This window comes from Haliaeetus leucocephalus, unplaced genomic scaffold (assembly GCF_000737465.1).
Source record: "Haliaeetus leucocephalus isolate CR32 unplaced genomic scaffold, Haliaeetus_leucocephalus-4.0 Scaffold150, whole genome shotgun sequence".
Lineage (NCBI taxonomy): Eukaryota > Metazoa > Chordata > Aves > Accipitriformes > Accipitridae > Haliaeetus > Haliaeetus leucocephalus.
The window spans coordinates 1867322-1886540 of record NW_010972586.1 but is presented as its reverse complement, the minus strand read 5'-3'; the positions used below and the strand labels follow the sequence as shown (position 1 = coordinate 1886540).

The 19219-nt window shown below is 39.6% G+C and overlaps 1 protein-coding gene across 1 annotated transcript in view; it reads left to right on the top strand.

Annotated features, from left to right (window-relative positions):
* The window catches only part of SNCAIP (synuclein, alpha interacting protein), a 54731-nt gene extending 43179 nt beyond the window's left edge, over window positions 1-11552 (top strand). The window contains exons 8-11 of the mRNA XM_010561693.1: window positions 939-1031; window positions 3515-4577; window positions 6363-6433; window positions 10998-11552. Coding sequence (XP_010559995.1) covers window positions 939-1031; window positions 3515-4577; window positions 6363-6433; window positions 10998-11082 — 1312 coding nt within the window. The 3' untranslated portion in view covers window positions 11083-11552. The remainder of the gene's footprint in view (window positions 1-938; window positions 1032-3514; window positions 4578-6362; window positions 6434-10997) is intronic.
* The last annotated feature ends 7667 nt before the right edge of the window (window positions 11553-19219 follow it).

The window sequence follows — 19219 nt, the reverse complement described above, 5'->3', positions numbered from 1 at the left end:
CTATTCCTTCATTTTCATAGAACTACTTGAAAGTTTGCAGGTTATCTTTTTCAACTGAGTCCTTCTTATGGAAAGAAGCATATGGCAGGACATCAGAGATTGTGACTATAGTTATGTGGTAAATGGACTTTGTAGTATGGATGTCACTTTGATATTACTAATATAATTTTTACAATTTTTTACACATGGGTCTCTAAAGTTATTTACAAAGCAGCATAGATCACAAGACCACACTGAAAGTGATAGACTGAGTAGGTACAGCACAACTGAGTATAAGGTGGGTGCAGAGCACAGGTAGGACCTTTAGTAAGGCTGGGCAGCAAGCAGATGTGTTTTTTCCTACTCCCCTGAATACACAGAGGTTATGCTTATCTCCATCCTGTAGCTGAAGAAGATTGGACCAACCCTTCTCAGTGGGTAAAGGCTCCTCTCTAAGTTCATTTGCAGATAGAAAAGGAGAGAGCCGTTGTCTGAGCTATCACTTAGCTGAGTAAAAGCCATCAACTGAATGTAGGAAGTGACTTCTTAATCTGTCCCTTTCCTCTTCCTTTGCACAAACAAGTAAGAACTAAGTGGTCCTAAGTTTGCTCTGCCATATCTTGTTTCTGGACTGTTATTTTCTGTGAGTTACTCAGTTCCAATTAACTGCTGCTTATGATCCCACTCTTGTCCTTATATGAAGTAAAATAAATAATCTCTGACAAGTGAGCATCTCTCAGTTGGTCTTGTACAGTGATCACAAAATGTTCACAGGGATTCAGAGACAAACTCCCTCTTTATGTTATTATTTATAACTCCTCTTTTTATTTACTATGTAAAGTATAGGTGAAGAGGACTTCTTTGAATACAAAGTTGAATGGCTAGTATCAGTTATCCTGTAACTTACTAATGCTGACAGTTCTACAATTCAAGGTAAACAGTCTTACATTTTCTTGCAGGCAGACAGTGGAACGTGTGACATTACAGAACCAGCTCCAGCAGCTTTTAGAAGCCCAGCGGTCAGAGGGCAAGTCACTGCCCACATCCCCAGGGTAAGGTGACTGGAATTGTGTTGCAGCCTGGATTTGCGCAGTTTCATGGTACATCAGTTATCAGGAGAAGCTGTAACCTGTCTAAATAGCAGATGTGTTCTGTAAAGTAAATGTGGTTTTTTACCTCGTGGGCTTGAAGCTGACCTTCTAGAATTTGACAGTGTATAATGTTGTATAAATATTGGAAATTTTGAGTATGAAATTAATAGTCCCTGTTTCCCAACAGAGCGAAAATCAGATTTACAGTGGGATACAATATATTTTGTATTATATGAATAGCAGAGGATCCTAGAAACCCCTAGGAAAGTTGTAAAGTTTGACCTTGTGGTGGTCCACTGTACATTACTGCCAGCACTAATTCATAATTCAGTTACCAACAAAACCTGCTTTCAGATTAATAAGACTCCTTACGTTCATTAAATCTTTTGCCTGCAGTAGCTTGTATAAAAATTCAAAACTCCAGAAATTTTATGTATTGTTTACATATCCTGCCAGAAGTCCCAGAAATAGACACAAACTGAGTAACATTAAAGAGAAGGAAAGTAAAGGAAGAGGACTGGATCTGGAGTCTGCTAATGTATCTCTTTGACTTCTGCCATAGACTTCCAGTGTGATGCATGGAAGTGAAGCAAGCACACGACTTCTCTCTGATAGCAATCTGAAGAAGACTTTGAAAGGAATTAAGTAACTCACGTGCAAATAGGACTCAATTTATCATTACCTTCTAATGCAGTTTCCTCTCTGGAAGACATATAGAGCGCTTCTCCTTGTTTCAGAGTTGTTAGGGAGCTACATATATGTTGAAGTATAAAGCCAGCATAAAAGCTTCTGCAGGCATTGATGGTCAGAGTTTTGGGTCTTCAAGTATGAACTCATAGGATCAGTGACTGCTCTTTTTCCATTCTCACAGAATCTCAAGCACTTTTCTGGAGAAGTGATCCATGTCCCTGAATTTCATGTGTCTATTTCAGACAACACAAACAGTTACAGAAGTAGATAACAAAGACATTGGGATTGGAGAAGCTTTGTGTAAAGGAACTTCAGCTAGGAAAGGGCTGTAAACTCCAAAATCCTGCTGAAGTAGAAAAACACACTGGAAAGAGTTGTACTGTCCTTTTTTTTTTTAGAATCATGGTCTTTGTCTTCCCTGTCTGCCAGCTCAACAGGGACAATGGGACCAAACACTGTCTTCCAGCTCATTTGGTTTCTGTGATTTTTGCTGACTGGTCTTTCCAAGTGGTCTCGCATCTGAGTACTGGTGAGCACCAGGACTGTTTTACTTTCAGTTTCAGATAAGATCAGGTGAGAGCAGATCTCTCATCATTCATTATTGCTTTAAAAGGGCAGGTTTCAACATCTTTTTAATTAAATGAGGAAGTCTGAAAATTTATTTCATAGTTGGCTACTACTTTTCCTTCCAGCTAGAACTCACTTGTGGATATTATCATCATCCAAGGAGCCAGTAGCAGATTTAAGAGAACCTATCCCTTTTACTAGGAATGTCTATTGTACATACATGCATATTCTTCAGTGTATGTTTTGGTTTCCCACAGGAGAAAAAGCGCAAAATGAATTGAAGATGGGGTGGCTAGTATAGGCATGTGAATTTTGTACAGTGTGAGATCTATGGACTCATCAGAGTAGAAGTTGCTTGCAAAAAAAGAAATTAAATTCATTAATGCACTGCCTCACACAGACCTTAATTTTGTCACCTTACCCTTGCTTAGAGGGAGAGTGGTTTAAAATAAGAATGGAGTATTATGAGCTCTGGCATATGTCACGGGGAAAGAAATGGTGTCTGTAATTTACGTTCCTTGCAAAGACTTACTTGAGATTGCTGTTTCCTCGATACATAACATTTGGAGTTCAAAATTTAATTTATTATTCTAATAGTATTGAAATAAATTCATGTCACCTTTCTCATGCTTTTCAGCATTTCATATCTGAAAAGTTTTGAGTGCAAATGGCCCTGACTTTTTATGAGGTCTTATATGGCTATTATTAATACCAGATGAAGTTTAGATTTATGAAATCATTGCTATGCAGAGAGCTGGTACTTTTGCAGTATTTAGAATAAGCTACTTTTGTATTATGGTGTGACTTGGATAGTAGGCATTTGGCCTTGCAGGTTTTTTCGCCTTTTAAAACATGTCAACCCCCACAAATAGGAAATAGTTTCTCTGAAGTTTTCCTCAGAAAGTCATCTTTGGCACTGAAATAACCATTCTAAGTTTTGATTTTAAGGAGTTTTCTTTGTAAGAGAAAGTGAAAAGACTCAAATCCTAATTAGGAGTGGAAGCAGGGTTACGTCCTTCTCTGTGTAGTCTTCACTGTGGCATCATAGTAATGAATTCCATGTGAGTAGCGATGAAGAGGATAAGTAACAATAAGCTGAGACAGACACGTACACTGGAAATGGCAGTTTCACATTTTCTATGTGCATTAATTTGGCTGTGGTATTTCCTCCTCTTTTTTTCTTTAAGCTTGCCATCATCTCCTGCTTCTGGCAAACCCCAATGGAAACCATCTGAAGCAGATGAATTGTCTCCACCAAAAAGTAAATTGAACACCCAAGATGGGATTCAGATTCTTGGCAGCTTGGGAACTTCTAGTCGCTCTCGAGCCAAGATAAAAGATGAGAACTCAGATAAAATCTTGCGCCAGTTGTTGGGGAAGGAAATCTCTGAAAATGTCTGTATGCAGGAAAAGCTGACTTTGGAATTTCAGGATGCTCATGCATCCTCCAAGAACGTGAAGAAGATTTTGCCAGAGAAAAGGGAGCTGAAGTTGGCCAGACTGAGGCAACTGATGCAGAGGTCACTCAGCGAGTCTGACACAGACTCAGCTAATTCTGAGGACCACAAGAACACCCCTGTGAAAAGAACTGACAAACCAAGGCCTCAGCCCATAGTGGAGAGTGTTGAGAGCACAGAGAGTTTGCACCTGATGATCAAGAAACACACTTCTGCAGCAGGACGCCGCTTCCCTTTTGGTATCAGGGTTTCTAAGTCTGTGGACGGCCACAGTCCTTCCCCTACTTCAGAGAGCAGCGATCTGGATAATGAAGCCCCGTATCAGCCTGGTGCTCTACCTCAGAGCCAGTTTTGTGGAGACAACTCTCCGTCCAGCACGGACAGTGCCGCTGCTCAAAAGGTTGCCACCAGCCCTAAGAGTGCTCTCAAGTCTCCATCTTCAAAGCGCAGAACCTCCCAAAATTTGAAACTTCGAGTAACCTTCGAGGAGCCTGTGGTGCAGGTGGAGCTAGCAGAGTCAGAACTAAGCGAGGAAAAGGATAAAGACCGGGGCAAAGGACTCGTGCGGTCTCCACCTGGCTCTGGGGAGCCAGCGGGGGACCAGCTGAAAAGGCCTTTTGGAACCTTTCGGTCCATAATGGAGACACTGAGTGGCAACCAAAATAACAACAACAACTGTCAAACAGCAAACCTGATCAAAACCTCATCGACACTGCCCTTTACTTCATTAGGAAGGAAGACAGCAGACAGCAAGGGAAATCCAGCAGCTCTCACAAAAGGAAGAAACAAGCCAGTGAGTGCACTGAAAGGAGGAAGGGCCTTTTTTTTCTCCTGTCCCTTTAAGTAATGAATAAGTTTGACAGCTTCTTCTTCCTGCCTTTCTGTAGCAAAAGGATGTACACAGATATTTTACTGTATTTGATCTGTAGAAAGCCAATCCACTGTTTTAATTCCTGTTTTAATTTTGGAAGGCTTTTCCAAGGAGTGGCAGGTATTGCTTGTGTACAGAGTCTGTACTCTTAGTGCACATGGTTTGCATATTCTGGGTTGAAAGCTTTCCACAGAGACGTGATTTACCCGGAAATGATGTTTGATATTGCTCTGAGTGACAAGTCATACAATGAGAATATCATGCTTGAGTCTGTGGGGTTTCTGGGGAGTAAATAACTGAAGGACTAGCCCTGTCCTGTTATATAGCCAAGACTGGTGAGGCCAACAGGATAAAAATAAGTGGTAGTATATAAAGAGGAAAAATAGCAGAAATGGTCCTTCCTGCTTCTGTGGGAGCTACAGCCATCCCCTAGGTATTGAAGCTGTCAGTACTCAGCTTTTTCTTCCCACCCTCTCCTCATAGCACAGAGTCTTCTCATGGCAGAGCATATTTTTGGTCTGTAGCAAAATGTACTGGATCCGGATCATCCCCTCTCTGCAGTCAACAGAGTTCCCTTTCTGGGATCCCAACAGAAAGAGGGGTGTCTCCAGTTAGGAGGCTGGCTCTCTTGTTCAAAAGAAAGGAGAAAGTACTTTGAACAAATGTATCTTTCAAGAGAAAGGAAGAGGTATGGAATGAAAGAGGCAGAGGTAGGAAATACTCTGAGTGCAGTGTGTCTGTGGAGCAGAGAGGAGAAGTGCAAACATCTGGAGATACGATAAAGAGTTGAGTGAGAGGGAATGGTAGATGATTTAATCCTCTGTGAAAGACGGGGTGGGAGGGAAGGGGTGGATGGAAAGACATGAGGCGAAAGAATAACTTCAAGATGAAAAAAAAGAACGTAAAGTAGGCCAAGAGGAGGAGAAGGAATAGTGAATTATATACTGTAAAAAGTATGACAAGGTAATGGGAGAAAAACACAGGAAAATCTTAGGCATAGAGGAGGCAAAATGAGTATGGAAAAGAAACAGTGGAAACAGAGAACTGGGAAACAGTGAGCAGTCCATATTAGTGGGTACTGCTAGAACAGTAGCACTATAGCAGAATGTGAAGTGAAATGAAATGAAAAAAATCAAAGGAGACCTAATAGGCTAAGTTGAAGTGGGACTGCATTTATTAAAAAGTTTACTCATAATCACAGTAAGAACTAGTAATTTGAGCCTTTAAAACATGCACCACCTAGCTGAACAGCCAATTTAACATAGAAGTATTTTCATAATACAATGGCAATTTTTTTCAAAACACTGATTCAGATTTTGTAGTAACAGAGGAAAAGGCAGTCTGTTTTCAAAGATGTTCTAATAGATTGCAAGGTCATGAGCAGTTTTCATAGTTCCCTAAGAAATTTGAAGAGTTGGATAAGGTAATTCTAACAGTATTAGTGCATGTTGTCTGTGAAAAGGCCGTGTTTGTATGTAATTGTTGCCAACATCAATATTGTGGAAAGTGTACATTTTCATACCAAGACAAAGGACCACAGCACACATCTCAAAGAGGTAACAGATTCAACCTCATTTACTAACTCAAAAAAAAATCTGTTAAAATGTTATTGTGGCTATTTTACTGCATGTTTTGATAGACTTCCATGTTATGCATGTGGTAAGCTCAGTGCATGTTTTTAACTGATATGATGTTGTACTTCCTTAGGGTCCTTACTGCAGCTACACCAGTCTTTCCTTTAGCACGTTGAATGAAGAACTTCTGTGTAACAATGCTTGGTATGTGCTTATGCATGGTGATATTTAGCATCTCTGTTGCTTTGTTTTCTGAAATTGCATGTGTTTGCTAACGTTATTCATAACTGAAATACTGGAATTGATTGATGCACAAGAAGGGAAATAGATGAACAGATGAACATCTAAATTCCTAGAAAAGCAGAAATTTATGATGGATTTCTGCTGATGTCACCATTGAACTGGCTACAGGATTTCAGTTCCAAGCAAGTATAGAAAGTATTCATACTCATAAATCCACCAGGGAGTATAGCGCACTTTGGCTGAGTATTCAGCCTCTGTTGAATGAAAGTCAAGTACCAGATGAGAATGGAAATTAAATTTCCTCTCATGAGGAGAGCAAAAAGACCACAGTTCATCTCGAAATGGCGAGTACAGAGAACATGAGGCAGAATGCTGTACTTTAAGTCTAGTGCTCTCCTATTCTCACACATTTTTCTTACTCTCCCTCAGACTTTGAAGTTAAATCTGTTTTTTAAATGTCTGATAATTTTGACTGTGTTCAAACTCCTTAATTTAGACATGTTCCATCAGGACTATTCAGGTAGATAGAGACCAGTCCCTCAAGGTCCATAAAGACATTTTGGAAAAAGTAACATTTGACAAAATGCGTGTTTATTTTATAAGCAAGCGCTTTGTAAAAATTACCTGTCATTTTTATTCAACTCTTAACACTTACAAATTCTTGTGATGATAATTTTTTTCTGTTAAACTGAGATGTAAATCCTTTCATTAGGCCTGAAAATTATTGCTATTCACACCAAAATTATACATTTGAAGATACTTCTGGGAAAATTATAAATTAGTCAGTCTGCAGTTCAGGAGCCTGAATTACTTTCAAGTTACTCTTTTCTAAATGTCTAATGATTTGTTGTTGTTGTTCGCTTGTTTTTCTAATGCCAGGACCTTCCATAATAGAAATGGGAGTCTTGATCTGAAATCATTGGCACAGTGTATGTGAAACCAGAAACAGAACTGTAAGGTTTCCAAGAGGTTTCATTCTCTCCTTAAAACAAAGAGGGAAATTCCAGTGCGGAAAACTGACTGCACAGCAGCAGTTTGAGGGAGCATCAGTGGGCAGCCTCCAGTCAAAACACCCAGCTGCCTGTCCAGACTGTGGAGTAATACAAAACCATTAATCTCATTTTTACATTAGAGCTGTCTCCTGGATGTAGCCAGTTGCTGTAATTTGGTATTGCCTTTTGTAAATGCGCTTGTGTGAGAAACCCCTGGCAGCATGGCATTTCCCCAGAAGCAGTGAGAGAGGGGGAAGGTCTGGCTCCTGCTGCAGAGCTGCAGAGTCACCTGCTGAGTGGGTGAAGGTTGGGCTTAAACTCCTGGCTGTCCTTCCAGGCACTGCTGATCCCGGCACCTTGTCCTGAAGTTGGGCACCCGGAAAACCAGAGCAGGAAGCAAGGAGCAGAGTGCACTAGGGGCACAGCTTGAGGAGGCTGTTACTGTACCCACAGATTAGGACAGAAGTGGGCAAATTGTGTGCCAGAGTCTGTGGCGTGAGATTTCCAAAAATCACATAAGAATGGAAGATGTATTGTGCTTTTCAGAAATCAGAACGCAGACCTGAAGGCTCTCAGAGCTTCTAAGCCAGCCTTTGTGATGCCTTTTAGGGTGTGTTGTGATTTTTTAATGGCAAAATGGGTGCCTGTCGTTAGTCCACTGCATGCTGCCCTGTAGCCTGTGAAATTTAAATAATAGAAGAACATCACCATCACATGCACTACAAGCCCCTGGACACTGTCTGAATTTTCCCTGGATGGTCTGGGGGGGTGACTGTGTATTACCATTTCAGAGCTATTCTGAAAAAGAATCTTTCTGGAAAACAGCGCAGTCTTTGGTGTTTTAAACCTTTGTAGATTGTTATATTGGGGGGCTATATTTCTGGACACAGTCCCAAAACCCATTTTAACTCTTGACCCTTATGTAGGGGATTTTATTAGCATCTTCTGAAGTCGTTATACAAAATCTACCTTCAGTCAGATGACATTCCTGTCCACCAGTTTCCAGCTTCTTTTTCTTCAGCTTCTGTTTATTTTGTTTGTCTTATTTTTTCATTCAAAATACCCAAGTACATTAAGGCTTTGTAGTTTACTTTTTCAAATTGGTCACAGCTCAAGAGCAGCACATTGTATTAAATTTTCTAGCGTCCTTTTAAAGTTTGATACACTCTATTTTTCTTCAGGGCCTAGAGTAAATTTCAGATGTGTGGGATGGGTTGGGATATTTTTTCCCCTGTTGGAAGGATTGGCTAGTTTCTTGCATAGTATGACTGCAAGCAAATGCTTGTAGTTTTTTCCATCTTACATGTATGCCAATGAATGGTTCTTTCCCACACTTTAAATCATCTGAGATCTGCAGTACATTAAAGTAAGCACTAACTCACCATATCAATACAAAACCTTGTATTAGCTGCAGCTATCAACAGCAAAAATTGCTTCATATGTCAGGGGCAATCAGCAGAATCTACCATCAGGTTTCTGTCAGATAGTAAACTGGGTATGCTTCTAAAATAGCAAGTGGATCTAACCTAACAGATATCTCACTGCCACACCTAGTGCTGGATAAATGACAACTTCAAATATATACTCTAGAAAAAGGATGCTTGTCTGTATGTCTAATAAAATAGTTACAATTCAAACTAGAACAGTATAAAATCAACACGAAAGTCATTTAGGCCTAGTCCCAAACAATTTACAGTTGTTTTGTTGTGAACTGTTATGATCATGCATCAGTGCTTTTTGCATGAGGGGATTTTAGCATTCCGAGAAGATATTAGAAATTTGGTTAGTAATTAGTAATATTGGTAATACATTTCCTTCAGGTCAGCAGGCACAGTTGTAAAAGGCATGTCTGTTCAGCATTGTCACCTAGAGACATCTGCATTAGCTAAAAACGATCCTCTTTGAGGTCACAATACAACTGTAGAGCTGCAAAATGGTGTCTTTGGAGTGCCTAGTGAGCCTCTACACGGGGGACTCACCCACAAGGTCTTTCAGCACTGCAAGTCTGCGCTAACATGGGAGTTAATTGATGCAAGTCTTAGCCTTAGAGAGCATCCTTTAATAAAGCTCCATGGTTAACGCCAAACATGCTGTTGATAACAGCAATGCATGTTACGTGCCAAAAACTAGTAACAGCAAAAAATTAAGTGCTCCTCTTTTACCTTCTCAAACTCAGTCCTACAAATTCTACCTCCTCTAGCTCATTCTATGTTTCTTGCTCTTGCTTTGGGTATGTGGCAACAGTAATTTAGATGAATGAAGGGTGTTTTAAAATAAAGTGATCCCTCCTGTCCTCTTATTAGGACCCACAACCGTGGTCCCTGAGAAGGTCAGCTTCTGTTAAATCCTGAAGTAACTGCAAGTACTTAGGATGCATCTAGGCATCCTAAGTATCAGTCTCTTGGTGATGTTTGGTTCTTTGTGGTGATTGTAGACTGGAATAAAGCTATTCTGGTTTATAAGAATCAGGCTCACAAATATGTGAATTTAAGGCAAACTTTTTATACACATACTCTTGCCCTTTGCTGTGAGTTTTTAACCTCCCGCTAGTATCTGTCCTTTGCAGCAACAAACCAGCTAGTCATGATTGTATTGTAGGAGTTTTACTGTTCAGCAGTAATAACTAAAAATGAGCCTTTTAACATGTTTGAAAGTTGCTGTGGGCTGGATGCTTAATCAAAAATCCTTAGTTGGAAGAGGGGGCGAACATACTGGGGATTCAGAACAAGGACATATGAAAGGAAGTGAAGAATCTGAGTGTTATAAATATTTAGTGTATAATTGTTCTACTTTAATTAGCAGTTTGAGTCTCATACATGAGCGATAGCTTTTAAATTATTTTTTTAAATTTAAATTTACCTAGTATGGAAATTAAGACACACTATAGAGAAATTATCCTTATCTGTGTATCTAATAAATTCTTAATGATTTGAATTGAGATTTTACCTAAGTTACCATGTTAAAAGAGATACAGACCCCATGTCAGAAAGAGAATTACTGCTTGCCATTTTTCTTGTGGCCTTTGCCACCATCTTCTACTTAAGTGGACACATAAAGTCCAGTGAATCACCTTCTGAAAGTGTTTGTTTCACTCTGATGATTATTAATGGAGACTAGATGATTCTCTTACAGGTAGATTCAGAAACAAACAGGATATGTCTAATGTTTGTTTTAGTGGATCTTTTTATCACTATGGTACTTCTCCCTAAAGTACAAGGAATTTTTGGACAGTCTGTCCATTATTACCAGAACATTATGACAGTGTACTAATTAATGCCATGACTTAAAAAGCTCTTTATTGTCCCATTGGTTTGCAGTTTTGATTTCAGAATAGGGACTACAAGAAAGTCAGTAAGAATCCACAGTATTAAAAAGTATTGTGTGTAGTACATGTCTAGAGAAATAAGCCCAGATAGAAAGATTATTTCAAATTCAATACTTGCAAATGGAATAAAACATGGTAAACAAATGCAAGGAAAATCCCTCTATATTCTTCGTGTTACCATGAGTAATTTTCTTCTTTTTCTTTCCAGGCATGATGACATCAATAGGAAAAGACAGAAATCCAACAGTCAAAAGAGTACTGAAGAGCCAGAGCTGCAGGAATTCTTCCTCTAAACCACATCTTATGATGTCTCACTTTGTTTGAAATACCTGAAATATATCCTTTTGAAACACTAATATGAGACATACCCCTCACCAGCAAAACAGCAGCTGTTAGGATGCCTTAATTTGTAGCAGTTAGACCATATACAAAACTTTTTTATGATATGTATGTATATGTAACTTGTTTGTAAGCTGTGCTGTGTAAAGGCATGGGTGAGCAAAAGTAACAATTTGAAAATCATTATGACACAGGCAACCTCCAAAATGTTTGTTGGGCCACAGAACACATTTTGTATTTTGTGTCTTGCATGGATATATCTTTATTTCCCTTTGTCAGTGGCATATACTGTCAAAGTTTCAGCCAGGACTCTGCCTGCTCAGCTCCTCAGTGAGACCAAGGCAAAAGCATTGATTTTTTTTGAGTATGTGTCTGTGTTATTTCTATTTTTTGTAAAAAGGAAATAAAGACAGTGTTAATAGGACACACTGAGTGCAGATACTTCTTATACTTCAGTGTTTCAACTTTTGAGCTTTAAGTGTTTTATTGGTCTTTTTGGTACTCATTTGATAATGAAACAGTACCAGGATTTCAGTTCAGTCAATCACTTGAGTCAAGAATTGCTTTAATGTTTAGTGGTCCTTTTTCAGCTTTAAAATTTATAGAAATAAAAAGAAAGCATAAATGCAATTTTAAATTAGCATTTATGCTTACTTGCCAAACACTGGCAATGTGCTCGGCTCTTTTCAAATTACCAAGTAATCTGCTAAAACCTAATCCATATTGTCTCAAAGCTGTCATGATCCTTTTATTGAGTGTTCTTTGAACCTTTCAGAGAAAACACAATCTATTACTGAATTCACTTCATTTCTGGTAAACTAAGTACATTCTGCAAATGTGTTCATACAGCACGACATCCAAAAGCAGACTACTAGCCAATCTTTACTTGACACATTTATCTATATCAAATATGTATGTATAAATTTGCTTTATTTTTATTATATTGATCTATTCCATTTGAAGACTGCTACGGTTTGATGAGAAAGATCCAAATACATGAGGATTTATTTTGCTGACTGTTCCAACAGAACATAGGGAAGTCATAGGAAGTTTGCCAAAGAAATTTTTTGTCACAAAGAGAACCATAGAATCATGGAGTGGTTTGGGTTGGAAGGGACCTTTAAAGATCATCTAGTTCCAACCTCCCTACAGTGGGCAGGGACATAAAAAATTATGAGATTATGCAAATTAATTTTCTGCAGTTGCAGAACTAGTAAGTAAATAATGTGGACACTCAAGAAGATTTTGATTAAGTACAAGGGAGTTGCTTCCTGTGCAGTTTCTCTTGCCTGTTTTTTGCTGTGTTCATCTTGACCATTGGGCTTCCTTTCTGGTCAGTGAGAAGAGAGAGGGACTTCCTGAATGTGATTCAGCCTACTTACTGTAGATACCTCATTTACAGGAGTACTAGTCCCTTCCTACTCATTACAGGGGAAGTTGAGGTAGTAGAGCTCTTGGAAGAGTTACTTAGTATTTGAATGCCTTTAATTAAGTGAGATAAATATCTTTCTTCGGGTCACTCTTCAGAGTGATGTCACATTTGGCCATACAGCTGCCATGGACCACGATGACTGCATGCCCCAGGCACCCTGCTTATAGGCTTTGGATAATCACAGGGTACTACTGGGTAACATGGAGCCAACTGAGAGATCAGGGAAAAAAAAAACCAAACAAACAAAACAAAAAAGAACACAAATAGAAATAATAAAAGCGTGCACTTACAGAAATGAAATTCTGAGGTTTTTTCCACAGTTCTTATCTGTCACTTGGCAACACTTTGATTTTTGAGCTAAAGCAATAAACCTAGCACTTGAGCTGACCTGAGCTGTGTTGTTTAAAGAAACAACCAAACCTCCAAAAATATCCATCAGCCAGGAACAGCAATACCTCTAACTGGGCCTCCTGTCATCTCTGTGTGTATGAAAAATCTGAATGTAAAGTGAGGAGAGACACATGTGCTGCAATTGCCAGAGTACTGAAAGAGAACATAAGAAGAAGAGATCCTGTGTCTGGTAGATGGGCTTAAAACAAATTGGCAATTTGCATTTTTGAGAGTGTGAAGAGTGTTGACTATGGTCATATGAGTGGCAGAAGCAGCAATCCTGCTGAGGAATCTTGACTGACTGGAGATATGTAAAGTCTGCCATAGCTATCTGTAGTATCTAGCTGAAGCAGGGGGATGAAACTGAACTTCTGTGAAATGATTTGAAACAGACCAAGGTGTAAGTATTGTCAACTCCTGGAAGAAAGAAGTTGCCTGTTCTGGAGACTGAGGATTTAAAAGTAACCTGCTCTCTGCAGGGGAGCAATTTCTACAGGGTATATTCTCATACAGCACATAGTGAATCAAATTATGCAAGTATCTTAGAGCAATAGGGATTACTAGATGAGATAGGATTGGGATGCCAGAAGATGTTCAGGGTCTGTGGTTAAAGATATCTACTAGGTAATTGATGTTGTGTCGAAGACTCCCATCCCAGATAATTGAATAATTGAATACAGCTAGGGAGGGCTGGATGTTTTGAGTGCGAACTACATGTGCTGTTCATATGGCTATCCATGGTTTCTGAGCACACTGGGACAGACAACAGTTTCAGGGCTAGCTAGTGCAAGAGAGGCCAACTTGACGTAAGCATGAAAAGTAGTGTCTGGAGGGTTTTCTCTCTGGAGAAGGTGAACTCATATTGTATAAACTGCTGATTTTATTGTTCCCAATTTGTAGTTTCTTTCCTACCTAGGGCCCCAAAGCCTACACGTGGTACAATCTGATGTCATGCCTATTAGAGAAATGCTGATTCTGTGATCTTCAGCTGGCTGAAGCATGTGCTCTGCATATTTGTATCCTTAGTGGCTATAAAATCCAGGTGCCATAACTCCTTCTGTTTGGTTTATAATCCTCCAGGCAGATCCCTCCTGGCACAAGTCTAAGTCAGGCTTCTGTCAGCAAAGCATAAGCATTTCTCGGAGGCAGAAGAGCTGATCAGGGACTTTCCAGCAAACATCTTCAGAAAATATCAGTTAGCCAAAGCTTTTAACAGGAGCACAAACCCCTTTTGATTACAACCCTTGGCAGAAAAGGTCCTCCCCTGTCCACCCAGAAATTTCTTAACAAAAGAAGGCAGTGAGCCAATACGTATCCTAGTAAAACTATATCTGTGGACAGCACCAGTACAAAGAATGGTTTTTCGTGTTCTCTCACTCCCAAAGATGTCAGAATAAGACCTGTCTGTGTTTGTCCTGCAGTTCTGTATCAAAGGTGATAAATAGGGTGTTGGAGAGCAGTAGTGAATTCCCAATTTCATGTAATCTCAGGCTCTCCTTTTTTGAAGACTGAAAATCATTTGCTAGGAGCCTTGTTTTTTCATGGTTGGCTGATTCATTTGGTTGTTTCGGGTATTTGAGATGGGCAGCATATGGATACGTGCAGTATCAAAAATGCAAGTACTGTACTTCATCAGCAGGATGGTGTGCTATGCTTTGTCCTGCATTAGTAGAGCAGCATTTTAGTAATATTTTATTTATTTGGCTTTCAGTCTCCATATTAGAGGGCAAATACATTGGTTTACTAGGTCACTAATGAATAAAATAACTATAGTCATCATAGTTGCTGGATGAAGGAGATGAAGGAGACAAGTTAGACAATTTAGATTTAATATTCATTTCACTGCACCTGTCATTCAGAAACCTTTTCATAACATCAAGCTGACATAAGATCAATGGCATAACAAAATACGATTGACAGCATAACAGTAAAAAAAATACTCCAACACCCACTTATTTACAACAAAATGGTAACTTGTTTCAGAAACGTTCTCTGAGAGCTGATTTGTTGCATGTTTCATCACCTACCATTACAGCAATGTCAGAATATGGCCATGCAATGCAGTCAAAAGTAAAGTAAAAATGTCAGGACATCATATGGTAGGTATGAATTAATGGATTAGTGAATGGATCTCATGGTCAGACAACTTCTGTCTGCAAGTAGACCAAGATTCAGCTCCTAGTACCCTTGAAATATTTCTTAGCCTTTTATAAACCTCATTGATGAAAATTTGACAGAAAGGTCTGTGAAAAATGTAGTCCCTGCATTTGTAGCATCAAACTGCAAGGCTTAATTGCATGTCATGAAATGGTTTGTCAATGACATAATAGGAATAATTTCTCTAAATTATATTGTATTTCCTATTGTAAGTTCAGAAATGTCTTTCTAACTGTACATCAACTGTACCCGAGTATAGCCTGTTAGATAATTAGCTCTCATGTAACCTTGTTTCTCTGTTTATAAATGCATCTTGAGGTTGCAGGTAAGTACACAGTCGTGCATGAGAGGTATAGCACATGCCCTGTAACCAGAATGTCTGTCAAACACAGAACTATGTTGAGTATAAATTACCCAAGTGAAAAAGCGCAAGCACTGGACAACCTGTAGTTCATCCTCTGCCTCAACACAACATCACTGCCATATCACCTTGCATACACCAGACATACTGCCCACTATTTGTACCCATCTTTTCATCGTTATATTGACCAGTTAATACGTAATTTTGACCCAAGCATGAGAGACTGCAGCCGGAAGAAATCAGGTAGTTTCTTAATATGCTGCACAACCTCTTCCAAATAAAGAAGGGGTGCTACGTATACAGCGTCCACCATCTATCCTCCTTGCACACATTTAATAATGCATAACCAGTTCTCCAGATACTCCAGATTTTGTAACATGGACTGCTTTTGTCTAACATATATGGACAGCTATAAATAGCTCAAGCCATCTGTTTCCTGAAGAAAACGTTACTCTTTGACATCTGCACAGCTACTTCCTTTCCCACTCTAACTGCTAGGTGTTTTGCCAGTATGCTTCCTGGCAAGCAGTGCACAGGAGGAAGGAAAATAATTATTCTGGGTATATTTGGGAAACTGATAAGAAATCCTGAGGCTGCTATAACACGGAGCTAGCCTTTAAGTATCTCTTTTGTCAGTCAGCAGTACTGCTCCAAGAAAAGACAAAATAAAATTATGTGGCTCTGGATAGAAAGAGGCCTGAAAGGAGTTTACGCTCCTTCCTATATATACTTGAACATAAACTTACATGTTGATGGTGTGCAGATATCTGTAGAACCTTGAAAAACTGCAGAATAGGGACCAACTCAGGGGTTTTGCAATGCAAAAAGCTGTAGCCCAGTCATATACATATATGTTTGCATATGCACGCACATAAATATCTGTATGGACATGCAGTAGAAGAAGACAATCTGTACATTTTTCTTCTCAGCTGTGGATATGGACAGCAAACCTAGATGTGTATTAAACAATGAAACATAAAAGTACACAAGTGCAAAGCCATAAGGAAACACTGAAAAAAAGTTACTTGGGGGGGGCGGAGAAAAAAAGTCAAGTAACAAAGACAAGACAGCTGGCTTCCAGTACACAACTAAAAAGGAGGATGGGAATAAATGCCCCGCTCTGTTGCTCTGCACATTGTCTACCAGGGGTAGAATAAGAAGCAGTGAATATAGAACTGTAGCAAAGGGGATGGAGGTTATGTGTTAGCAAAACTTCCTGCAAGTAATGATTGCACTGGAATCAATAGCCTGGGAGAAAATACGACAGAGTCGTAATTGGAGGATTTTCAGAACAGGTGGGAGAAAGAACTGCCAGAAATGATATGCCAGCAACAACCATCAGAAATGCCATGGGGCAGGTGGTTGAACTGGGATGACCTCCTGAGATCCCTTTCAGGCTGCTCTCTTTTAATGGGTCTATGATTCAATTGTGGCAGAATCAGCTTAAGAGAGAAAACTGTTGAGGTCTTTACAACTCATGGCTTTTATAGCACTGCCAAGACAACCAACAATTCTGTCAGAGGCCTGTGATATGGCATTTATTATCTGAGAACATTGATCAAATAATATCCACATACGGGTTTGCTAAAGAATCAAATAGGTGCCATAACTTTAGACTTCCTTAAAAATGTCTGCTCAAATTGTGGTAGCTTCTAAAGTAAGTTTCTGGTCTGTTAAGAAACCAGATTAAATCCTTTTGCTCAGTGCAAGGCCAGTTTTCATGAGGCGCCAGGCTTCTGAGCTATAAGAAAGGGTTCTTTTACAGGATCCTGAGGTTTCACTGTATATGTAGTAGTGGCACAGGAAAGAGCAGAGATCATTCAGTGAGGCTAAATGATCAGTCTGGGTTTAGTGAAACGGAAGAGCCTCCAGCAGCAACTAAAGGTGTCCGTTTTGGTGAAGAGAAACTGCCACTGCCCAAGCAAGGTAGTAGAGTAAGTGTGGGATGAGAAAGTGGCAATCCTGGGAGTGATCCTGGTCCTGTACTTGGCCTTCAGTTCCCTTCCCTGTTGCTCAAACATGGATTCAGTCTTTCCCTGGCTGGAGATATGCATAAAAAAGCATCCTAGAGATATCGACAAGATAAATGTGGCTTGTCCCAGCAGCACAGGAAAAAGTTACTTCTCCCGTTCCAGTGATAAAGGGCTGAGTTCTTGGCATGAAGAGGGTGCACTGGTGAAGGGCTCTTGAGAGCCAGACTTGCTGATGCTGCTGCCAGGTTCTGGGAGGAAAAGAGGACAGGAGAGTTATATCTTCAGCAATAGCTACTGCCAAAAGTATTCCCACCTCTCACTTAGCAATAGCCACTGCCAGTTCCACTGCCCTGACACCTGCAAAGTGGCAGCAGTGCTGGTGCCCTACAGAACTGCCTGCTTTACCAGTAATGGGAACAAGGCCTGTGCAGAAAATAAGAGCTGCACTGAGAAAGCACATATGTAAAACAGACTGTTGGTGAGCCTTTTGCTGTTTTTCAGAGGGAAATGTTTGCAAGATGCCATTGGGTAAATCTGTAACAGGTACTGCTAGATCTTTTGGGTACCTTGTTTGCAGAGCACTTGCTGTACTGGTCACTGTTTACTGCTGGTCTCAGGGGCTGATTCACTGATGTTGCTCAAGAAGGTCTCACTTGGCAATACACAATAGGATGCTGGTTACATCTGTGTCACTCCAGGTCCTTTATTTACCTGGTCAGGGCCAGGTAAATAATCAGCCAAGTTGTTTCCTGGAGCATGATGCCTGACAGTTCTCCAAGTGGAGGTAACAAACTTTATCTTAGAGTGAAGGTTTACACCCCAAAACGGTGGCTGAGGCAGCTGCATTTCTATGAATTACTTTCTGAGATGCTTGCTAATTAAAATACCCTTTAGAACACCCCTTACAGATGATATTACAGTTCACAATTGTACTTTGACTTGAGAAAATCTTAACAGAAAAAAGAAATATCCTCAAAATCTATAGCCTATAATTTCTGGGTCCCCTGGGAATGTATTTGCAAGAAATAATTTTAAATGCATTACTTTTAAACAAAGTTCAAGCAGTGCTGTGTGCAAAGTGCTGACTGTTCTCACCTAAAAATCACTTGGATGTCTCACTGTCTTGAAAGTGTCTGCCTGATATGTTCCCAGGTACCCTGTCCTAAGCTGCTTTTCTGATGCTGTTTTTCCCTCTATAGTATGAAGTAGTTAGAAAACAGTCAACCATATGCATGAGCATCTCTAATTCTATGATGGAAAATTGCCATTCAGTGACATCCAGTATCAGCACTGGAGACAATTTTTTGCCAGTTTTGAGTAGAATTGTGCCGTGTCTTCACAAACCTGATGGTGCTAAAGGTAAGTGCTTTAAAGAGTACTTCAAAGCATTAAAAGACACTGTGTACAAAGATTACTCACAAAGAAATTCCAGTGTAGCTAGCCACACTGAAAGACTTTGCTGTCTTCCTATGAAAAAGCTAAGCAAATGCTGCAATAGAGTCTACAGTAAAAGAAATGGGGAGAAAAGCCTTTTGTGCTGAGCAATTAAAAAGAATAGGCATTGTCCTCCTTTGCTTATTATTATACTTTTACAACAAACATAAAGTATGCATGTATTTCATTAGGCAGTGTTAAATATACAAAACACCCATCTAGGGATCAAATGCTTATGTATGTTCCAACTTATTTTGAGGTTTTATTTATAAAAGTCCACTACTGGAAAAATAGTGATGCTCTTCTTTTTGAATTTCTGGTTTCCTCGGGTAAAGAAATTTCCC